A 10,098-nucleotide genomic window follows, 5' to 3' on the forward strand; every position below is an offset into this window, starting at 1 on the left:
GGCAATCCCTACAGCCATGGGGCAGGGAAATTGGCCTTATCTCCCGCCCCCTAGTCCTTCCCAGCACGGTATAGCCTGGGTCCTACCCGCCCGGGGCTCATCTCAGGACTCCCCAGTGGGGATCTAAACTCAATCAGTTTCTGCTGGGGGTCGACTTGGCCCTTGGCGCAGGGTCAAACCATCGTAATTTTCACCAGGGTCCAACTCCAGCATTATTCACAGGGGGTCTGACCTCAGACCCTCTGTTACAATTTGACCGTGGCTTCCCCACAACCATCTTTTCCACCCGCATCCTTTCCTCGGAGGCTCGGTGTCCTTATCTTCTCACTGAGCCCTGACCGCAGATCCAGAGCTTTCCAGTGGGGTCTAACCACAGTTCGCTTGCGGAGGTCTCACCCTGCAGACCTCTCCCCTCCGTTCTACAGTCTTTCCTGCGCAGGTTTAACTTCAGCCTTCCTGTAGGGCCCAACATCCCTTCTCTCCTCTGAAATCTATACTCCGACCCCACGTCAGGCCTGTTTCTGGGTCTAACCTTGGATCGCCAACCCTCGACGTCCCCTCCCTCCATTCTTCCGGGCGAGCCCAGCTCCCGACACAGAGCCTGGCCTGAAGCGGGCCCTCGTCAAACACGTGCCGAACAAACGCACGGAGACCAGTGCACGTTTGGTTCCTCTGGACACAGAAATCATCACTGCTGACCCACTCTCACGGGGGGGGTGGGATCATCCCATTTCCACATGGGGACACTGAGGCACAGAGAGGGGAGTGGGGGGTCACGGGGCATGCTGGGGCGGAGTCAGAGCAGCACCCAGAGCTTCGCCACCCTGGGGGGTCTGGGGAGACCAGTGCCTCCTTCAGGATGCTCCCCTCCCCACCCCGCCACGGAGGGCTGGGGGCGGGCGCCCCAAGGGACTGGCGCAGGCCCAGCACGGGGGCTCAGGAGGCGGGGGTCTCCGCAGGCCCGGCGCCCACCCTGTCCCCCAGCCTCTGTCGCCGACGTCTCCTCTGCTCCACTTGGTGCCAAAGCCGGGTCAGGACCAGTTCCGAGGCCTGGATCAGGCTGTGCTGTGGGGAACGAGAGGAGGCGGCAGGTGGGGCTGAGATGCAGCTGCAGGGGGCGGGGTACACGCCACCACCCCACCCTGCCAAAGGCTGGCCGTTTGGCCACGGCGGGAGGTTGGAGAGAGGACCACCGAGCGTGGCGTTAGCACGGGTCTCTGTGATGGGGTGAAGGTCAGACCCAGGGGGACGGCCTTCAGGGAACTTCCAGTGGGAGGGACAAAGCCCAGTCCCGGACCTGAGAACTCGGTGGAGGGGGCGAGGATGGATCGAAACCTAAAGGAGAGCTGGCATTATACGGCGGTGAGACTTGACCACCAGGGGTGCTGAAGTTAGAGCACAGCACAGGGGACAAAGGTGAGGCGCTGGCAGAAAAGGTTAGGCCCAGGGGACAAAGCAGGAGCAGATCACAGTGGGAAAGAGAGGAATATGTCACCACATGACAGACGGAGCCAGACCCTGAGGTTAGACCCTGACAGGAGGGATGCAGGGGAGATCACAGTGAAATGGCTTGACACAGATCACAATGAGGGATGCGGGGATGCTGAGACCACAGCAAAAGGGAAGCCCCTTCTCCCACAGCTGGACCACAGCCTCTCCCGCCGTAGTCTAACTTCATTCTGTCTGACTCAGGGGTCTAACCTTTGTCCCGTGCACTGTGGTTCAACCTCAGACCTTTCCACTGGGGTCCAACCTCTATCCCTATGAGGTCTAACCTGGACGATTCCACTGATGACTAGACTGAAGGAAAAGGCCCCCAGCAGAGCCTGCAAAGGAGGCAGTGAAGTCACACTCCAGTAGAAAGAACCCAGGGTAGACCACATGGGAAAGGAGGCTGGAGTGAGACCAGAGGGAAGAGGTAGACAAACACCAGATCAGCAAACAGAGGTACATCATAGCTGAAGGGCTGGGGTCAGGCCGTAGGGAAAAGGTCAGAGGTCAGACATATTCGTTGGAGGTTAGACAGCCATGGAAGGTTCCAGGTTGGACCCTGGGCCATTGGAATGGCTGGATATTAAACCGTATGGGCAGTTAAGCTGCTGTGGGAGGGTGAGAGGTCAAAGCACAGGAGAAGGCTGGACATTAGGCCACAGGTCAAGGGCATGACCACAGTAGAAAGTTCAGAGGTTAGACCAAAGTGGAAGGGCTGGAGGTCAGACCCCAGGCAGAGCGACAGTGGTCACACACGTGGAAGAGAAGGTGGCTGCAGCAGGGCCAAGGTCAGGGCGCAGGGGAAGGGTGCAGGTCAGGTCACGGGGACAGATCCAGGCTGGACCACAGGGAAGCGACACAGTCAAAGTGGGAGGAACAAAGGACAGAAGCTCGGGAGGCTGAGGGAGGCCAGGGGGCCGGGGGTGACAGAGGCTGCAGCCGAGTCCCCTGCACCCCTGGCCGTGAGTGCCCCCAGTCTCCCCTTCTCCCTGACCAACAGGAACCGCCTCCCTCCCCCAGGAGGGGGCCTGTAGCCAAGACCTCCCCTCTCCAGTGAGAACATGCCTTCAATAAGGCGGGTGTTAGGGCCCTGTCTCAGGCCCCCCCCCCCCAGCTACCTGCAGGATGTGCACGCCCTTCAGGGAGACCACGGCGAGCTCGCGCAGCCCGTCCCCGGTCAGGTCCACGTGCGCCATGGCCAGCAGGGGGCTGGAGAAGCTCCGTTGCCACAGCAAGCGGAAGCCAGGCTGGGCCCCAGGGAGCCCACGCTCCAGGCCGCAGTACTTGTAGCAGAGCAGCTCCTGCAGGGGCAGGGGTCGGGGTCACACGGGCAGAGGCGGGAAGCGGAGGGCGTAGGCCATGGCAGCTCCATCCCTCCCCAGCCCCACCTGTCCATAGGTGGCCACCAGGACTTCTGGCTGCCCATCCAAATCGATGTCGGTGACCAGGCCACAGAGGACGCTGTCAAACTGGTCGCTGCCAGGCAGGAGAAGCTGGTCCTCGAGGCCCCGGCTCAGGAGGTCCCTGTGGGTCCGACCACGGCGGGGAGGTTGACGTAGACCACGGTGCCTGCCACCCTTAGCGCCAGCCCCTCACGCATCAGGTCTGGACACGTTATTCCTCCTGAAGCCTGGACACCCTCCTTTCCAAGCTGGACATCGTCACATCCACCAAGGGGAGTGCAAATTGTCCCCGCTCTGGACACCCACACTGTCCCCTGGAGGCACGACCACCTTGTTCCCAAATGGAAACCCACACCGTTCCTCCTGGTGATCCCCGTGTCTCCAGTCTGGACACTCACGAGGCCCCCTGAAGCCTGAGAGCCTGGCCCGGCCCATCCACCTTCACTGCCCCCAGCTGCACATGGCTGGCTCATACTGGCTCACGGGAGCCGACTGGGAGATTTTCAGAAACTTTCCAAGCGTGTTGGTACCGTGTCGGTGGCTCAAAATCCACCGTGCTGGGAGTGCTGACACTACAGAAACGGGCAGATGCTATACACCAGGGCCTTCTTCCACACGGAGCCAGTGGTTAAACACTTGTCAACATGCTCTGTCCACCTACCTTGGGGGACTGGACATCTCAGTTCCCACCTGAGGCCTCAGCACATCCCCTACAAGTTCTAGATTTAAACACTCGCGCTCCCTTCTCTGCGGCATAGACACCTTTACTTGCCCAGCCCTGAACCACCGCACCCAAAGCTTTACTTTCTGTGGACAATGACAAGGTTAGGTCACGGTGCAAAGGCACGGGGCAGCCCGCGCCCACACGCCCCTCACCGGTACACCACCGCTGGCTCCAACATGCTCGTTACCAGCACGCTGTACTCCTCTCGCTGTGGCCTGTCCTCAGTCTCTGGAGAAGGAACATGAATGGGGGGGAGGGTGTGAGGGGACAGGTTCCAGGCTCCTCCTCTCTCCTCCCCACCCCTCCACACCAGAGAGGAACAGAGGTTAGACCCTGGTAGAAAGACCTGCGGCTGGGCTACAGGGGGAGGGTTAGAGGTTAGACCACAGGAGAATGATGGAGGTCAGATGCCAGGAGGGGGAAGAGGTGTTGGACAACTGTTTAAAAAGTCCAAGGTTAGGTCCAACAACAGATGAATGGATAAAGATGTGGTACATATACACAATGGAATATTACTCAGCTGTAAAAGCAAAAGAAATGGGGACATTAGTAGAGACATGGATGGATCTAGAGACTGTCATACAGAGTGAAGTGAGTCAGAAAGAGAAAAAAAAATCGTATAGTAATGCATATATGCAGAATCCAGAAAAACGGTACAAATCAACCGGTTTGCAAGGCAGAAATGGAGACACAGATGTAGAGAACAAACATATGGACACCAAGTGGGGAAAGTGGGGGGGGGGGTGTGGGTGGGATGAACTGGGAGAGTGTGACTGCCATATGTACATTACTAATAAGAAAAACAATATCAAATTATATACTTTAAATACATGCAGTTTATGGTATGTCAGTTATATCTCAATAAACGTTCTTAAAAAAAAAAAGTCCAAGGTTAGACCACCAGGGTAGAAGACACAAAGGTGAGGTGACAGCACAGAAGTCCAAGATGGGCACACCAGGGGACAAACCAGAGGGGAGGGGCAGAAGACAGACCACGGAGGCCAGGCCAAGAGAAACGCCAGAGCAGGACAGACTACAGGAAGAGGAACAGATCAGCACGCAGGGGGTAAAAGGAGAGACCTGGAGTAGAGGGACAGCGCTGAGTCCATGAGAAAAGCCTGGACTTGCATGGCAGCAAGAGACAGAGTGAAGAGGCCATGGGCGGGGGGCAGGGGCAGAGGAAGTCGCAGTGTGAGAGGTGAAGGTTACACCACCAAGGGAAAGGTGGAAGTTCAACTCCAGGGTAAAAGCTAAGGTTAGACCACAGAGACAAGCAGCTGGGAGTGAAATTCAGGAGCGTCGGGGGAGGGCAGGGGCACACTGCAGCTCCAGGGCTGGCGTGGAGGCACACAGGAGGCAGGGAGGGTGGGTGGGTGGGGAGCTGGACATCTCGGGGGAGGGGTGCAAAGGTGCGGGGGGGAGCCGAGCCCGCAGCCTCGCCTCCCCCTGCCCGGAGCTCACCCCCAGGGGCCGAGAGGCTGAACACGATCACTCGGGAGATGGGGCCGTCCTGCAGGATCGTCCACGTCTGCAGGACCTCTGTGTGGGGGGTGAGGACTCAGGCCCCCGTCCCGGCTCTGAGCAACGACCCCCACCCCCACGTCCGAGCCCCGACCCCGGCCATCACCTCTACTCTGCTGGTCCACATGGGCGACTCGGACGTAACCGCTCTGACAGCCGAGAGCTGAGAGTCGCCGGGACGTGCCGCGCAGGTTGTATACGTCAAGCCAGAGGACGCTGGGGGTGGACGGGTGGACAGAGGGGCCCGAGGGCCGTCACCACGCCCCAGCCCCCCACCTCCACCTCCCAAGAAGCATCCACCCCACCCCCACCTCCGGTAGAGCCTTGGGCCTCCGCTGGGCCTGATTTCTCCAGGGGTCAATTCCCATCACCTGATTTCTCCGAGGCCGCCTGCCCCGGTTCCCACTGGCCTCTGTCAGGGGCTCGCCTACCTACTGGTCAGGTTCGTGAGCTCTGGGAAGAGGTTTTCCACGGGCTGTTCTTCAAACTGATGTAGCCCCTCGTTCTGGGGGAACCAAGACCCGCCGCCTGCTCAGAGTTGGCGGCCGGCCTCACATACCGCGCCCTGTGCCAGCCCGCGGTGGCCCCGGCAGGGGTCTGCCCACACGCCTCCCCCTGCCTCACCTCCTTGTAGAGATGAATGGCCAGGTCATTCCCGCTCAGGAGAAACACGGTCTCCAGTTGATCCCCGACCTGGACCCTGAAAGCAAAGAAATCTAGAACCCCAGTGTGGTAGAGTCCGTGTGTTTTAAAATCCTTCTCTTGTAAAAACTCTTGCCTGTGAGAACCCTATCATTCTGGATTCCAGATGCTGGATCCAGAGCTAGGAACTCAGGATGTAGAATTGTAGAGAACAGCCCTCACAGAATCTCCGAATCACAGAATTTTAGAACCTTCCAGCCTCAGAATCACAGAAACTCAGCATGTTAGAACCTCCTGTTTTGAGAGCCCTCACCTGCTAAAATCATCATTCTGGATGTGGATTCAGGGATGAACATGGAGCTCTGGAATGGGCTGCAGAACCTCAGAACGCTAGTAACTCTTTACCCTAGAACCCCAGTGTTCTAGAAGTTCTGTTTTATGCCTCCTTTGAAATGCTAGAACTTTTGGAAATTGCCATCATGGATATTCAGACTCAGAGAATTGGTAGAATATCCAGATTGTAGAACCCAGAACCTTAGTGCTTTAGAACCTTCAGTTTATAGAACTCTCATCTCCTAGACCAGAGGCTGGCAAACCATGACCTGCAGCCCAAATCCAACCCACTGCCTCTGTGTATGTGTGTGATGTGTGTGTGTGTGTGTGTGTGTGCGCGCGCACGCGTGCGCGCGCATGTGTTGGCCGTGCCACCTGGCTTGAGGGATCTTAGTTCCCCAATTAGGGATCAAATCCAGAGCCCCAACAGTGAAATAGCCGAGTCCTAACCACTGGACTGCCAGGGAATTCCTCTGTTTTTGTAAATAAAGTTTTATTGGGACAGCCACACCCATTCATTTCCACAGTGTCAATGGCTGGTTTCTTGCTACAGTGGCCAACTTGGGTAACTGTGATAGAGATTATTGGACCCCCAAGCTGGGCCTTAAAAGAAAAAGTTTGCCAACTCCTCTGCTAAAACACTGGTGTTCTGGAAATTCAGAGCTCTAGAAGGGAATTCTTATCCTTTGGGATTCTAGAACATCAGTATTCTAGATGGTCTGTATTCTACCTCCTGGAAATATAACAATGTTAGGGCTTTAATATTACAGAATCTCAAAATCATCAAACTGTAGACCTTAAATCTCAGCGCTTACAACTCTAGAAAAATTAGCATTTCTGGATCTTGGAATGTCCAAATCTAGACCTCTGGACTTGAGAATTCTACACATCTGGAGCACAGGTACTCAATTCACTCTCAAATTATCCAGCTCGGGGATAACAAAATGGCAGCCCGTCAACCAAGGCTGGTCCATGGTTACCTTAAATGCACGATGCTCTAAAACACAAAACTAGTCTGACTGTCTACAGGCAGGTTTGCGGTCTCCAGTTTGCTACAGCCTCCGCCCTCCCAACGCGCACACACACACACACACATAAACACACGTGCGCGCATACACACATCCCCTATTGCATCACACCTGCGGCTTACTTACTCTGCGTGGCACAGTTGGAAAGGAGTGAATTGGAGCTCCAGGTTCAGACAGCTCTCTGCAGGGGGAGCACAGCAGATGGGCACAGGAGACCGGACAGCGGCCCCCCTCCCCCATCCCTCCTTCCCTACAGGCCACACTTACGGGCGATGGAGTCCAGGTTGTACTCAGAGCCAGGCTCATAATCACAGTAAATGTTAAGGAAGGGGCTGCCCTTGTCCCCTGAATCCTGGGAGAGGAAACTGGCTTCAGGGGAGAGAAGGGGCGGCAAGAGGGATCTGGGTCTGACTTAGTAAGCAGGAGAAGATGGGTAGGCGGAGGGGGCTCTGGGTACCTTGATGAATGTGATCCCCACAACCAGGCCCCGCTTTGGGGGCGACTTGTTGAAGGTGTCGATGGAGACAATCTCTGCATCCACTGGAAAAGCACAGTTCAAAGTTCACGTTTCAGGCAGACTCATCACCCCAATATCCCCAATCACAGTGACCTCTGACCTCCAGGACTCAGTCATCTCCGACCACGACAAATTATCATGACCTGTGGGTCAGAGTGAGTCCTGATCACCACCACCATGGTAGGAGGGATCTGGTTTCGGAGTCCGGGTAATCCTGAACCCTAACTAATTCAGGCCCCTATTACCCCTGGTCCTCTGACCGCAATGCCTCCAGATTACCAGCCTTGACCCCCTCCAATCGCCATCACCCTGATCCCATTCTCCCATCCTGGTGAGCTGGCTCAGACAGAGCCTCAGAAACCTTCTCAACACTACGTTCCAAGCCCCCAGCCCCACGGCGCCACGCACCGGGAATGTAATTGAACTGCAGCTCCTTGGCGACAGGCCGGATTTTCTGTCGGAGGTCTTGGTAGCGGAAGCCTAGCACCTTGCCTTTAAGGGTGGCGGCCAGCAGCTCCCCGCGCCCGCCCGCGCCGCCCGCCAGCCCGTACACATTGCTCTGCGACGAGAAGCGTGTGAAGCTGTCCTCGCGCAGCGGACAAGGCCCCGCGGCCACGGCCGCCTCCCCCATCACGCCCCTCAGCCACTCATCCCCTTAGTCCCCGCGGCTGCCCGCTCTACCCCATCGATCACCAGGCGCCCGCCGGCAGCGCAGACTGATTACGTATAGAAGCTGCCGCCGCTGCCCTTTACCAAGATGGCCGCCAGCCGGGCTGCCCACAAGACTTTGCCTCAACGCGCCTGCGCGCTCCTGTCTGGTCCTTTTCAGGGCCGAGGTGACTGCAGATTATGGCCTGAAGGTGGGAGTTGGCGGCCCCTGCTGTGGGCTGTGCGGAAGGCTGAATAAGAAGGACCATAAAACTCAATATAGCCCTTACATGCCAAACTGTTTTAAGCGCTTTCCATCTATTAATTTACTTAAAACTCACAAGCAAGCTGAGGTAGGTACTATGATAACGTTTTGCTGATGAAGACTTGAGGCACAGACAGGTAAAGTAATTTGTCTAAGATCACACAGCTAGAAGCAGCAGTCAGTATTGGAACCCAAACAAGATAGCTCCATAGGTTTTTTTATTTGCTTTTTTAATGTCAGACAAATTCTTTTTCAAAAATATTTTTTTAATTTATTTTATTTTTTAATTTTTTGGCTGCGTTGGGTCTTTGTTGCTGCATGCAGGCTTTCTATAGTTGCAGCGAGCGGGGACTACTCTTCTTTGCCGTGCACGGGCTTATCATTGCAGTGGCTTCTCTTATTGCAGAGCACAGGCTCTAGGCACGAGGGCTTTAGTAGTTGCAGCGCTCAGGCTCAGCAGTTGTAGCGCACGGGCTTAGTTGTTCCGTGGCATGTGGGATCTTCCCGGACCAGGGATTGAACTCACGTGCCCTGCATTGGCAGGCAGATTCTTAACCACTGCGCCACCAGGGAAGTCCTGCATAGTTTATTGTTTTAATCACATCACCTTTAAAATGGTGAAATGCATTCTTCTTACCCCAAGGAAAAAGTTCTAGATATCTGTCCTGGCCAATAACCACCACCTTCTTTACTGAAAGCCAACTTTATGCCGGTCGTATCGGCTGATTTTCTCATTGAGTCCTCCCAACTACCCAGCTCTTGTCACCCCATTCATTTACTCAGCATTTATCGAGCACTTTACAAATGTATCTCAGTAAACTCTTGCATCAACCCTGGGAAGGGGTTTATTATCCCAGTTTCTGGAGAATGAAATTGAGGCTCGGGGAGAATAAGTCCCTTGACTGATACGATAGTAAGTAGTGGAGACAAGATGAGGTCTTCTGGGATTCCTGTATATACCTTTTTGTCCCTGGAAGGGCATCAAGGGTTTAGGGACTCTGTGTATACCAGTATATTATTTCCAGAAGACATGAGTTGGCCAATTGTCCTGGCTACCTTGAGTAATCTTCTGTCACTCCCTTTCATGCAGAAAAAGAACACACACGTGTGCACACACTGACTGCAAGACCTGGGAAGGCAGTGACTATATCTCCCTTGGTCACAGTCAAACCCCCAACACCTGGACCACAAGGCCTGACACGGAGAGAGCATTTAGTAAATGTTAAGAACCCAAAACTATGTACTAGGCCCTCTGCCAAGCATCCGGGACACTGTTGCATAAGAGACACAAGAAGAGAGTTCTCAAAGGCAGGTTGGATCTGGAGAGTGGCGAAAAGACAGAGGTTTGTGTCAATTCCAGATCTGGCTATGCTGTTTAGTGCTGTGATCCCAGGGACTGGAGCTGGGCACAGTACACAGTAGGTGCTTAGCAGATTCTCACTGAGTTAACAGATGTGGGGTCTGGCTCTGCCACTTCTGAAGGATGTTTTCTTCTCCCTTCCTTGGTAAATGCTAAACCATATTCC

The 10,098-nt window shown here is 55.3% G+C and overlaps 1 protein-coding gene across 3 annotated transcripts; it reads right to left on the bottom strand.

The window, feature by feature from the left end:
• Positions 1-661: 661 nt before the first annotated feature.
• KPTN (kaptin, actin binding protein) lies at positions 662-8,352 on the bottom strand. 3 transcript variants are annotated; one of them, XM_057711919.1, is made up of 13 exons: positions 8,068-8,352; positions 7,600-7,682; positions 7,410-7,494; positions 7,269-7,323; positions 5,764-5,839; positions 5,571-5,644; positions 5,246-5,355; positions 5,080-5,157; positions 3,771-3,846; positions 2,880-3,015; positions 2,610-2,792; positions 1,776-1,826; positions 805-1,065 (listed from the first exon to the last, which is right to left on the bottom strand). In XM_057711919.1, exons 1-13 carry the CDS (start codon positions 8,288-8,290, stop codon positions 937-939), a joined length of 1,359 nt encoding a protein of 452 aa, XP_057567902.1. In that variant the 5' UTR covers positions 8,291-8,352; the 3' UTR covers positions 805-936. The 3 variants fall into 3 exon arrangements, with proteins under 3 accessions (XP_057567901.1, XP_057567903.1, XP_057567902.1); XM_057711918.1 differs by lacking the exon at positions 1,776-1,826 and having other exon boundaries at positions 662-1,060; XM_057711920.1 differs by lacking the exon at positions 1,776-1,826 and having other exon boundaries at positions 662-1,065.
• Positions 8,353-10,098: the final 1,746 nt, after the last annotated feature.

The sequence above is a fragment of the Hippopotamus amphibius genome, chromosome 16, assembly GCF_030028045.1.
Source record: "Hippopotamus amphibius kiboko isolate mHipAmp2 chromosome 16, mHipAmp2.hap2, whole genome shotgun sequence".
Classification (NCBI taxonomy): domain Eukaryota; kingdom Metazoa; phylum Chordata; class Mammalia; order Artiodactyla; family Hippopotamidae; genus Hippopotamus; species Hippopotamus amphibius.

Bases quoted from the DNA above. Each gene is read 5' to 3' on its own strand.
- KPTN (XM_057711918.1), bottom strand. From the start codon at position 8,290: ATGGGGGAGGCGGCCGTGGCCGCGGGGCCTTGTCCGCTGCGCGAGGAC. The intron at 5,356-5,570 runs GTAGGCGAGCCC...GTCCACCCCCAG, and splicing joins CTCACGAACCTGACCAGTAG to CGTCCTCTGGCTTGACGTAT. The intron at 5,158-5,245 runs GTGATGGCCGGG...CCCCCCACACAG, and splicing joins TGTGGACCAGCAGAGTAGAG to AGGTCCTGCAGACGTGGACG.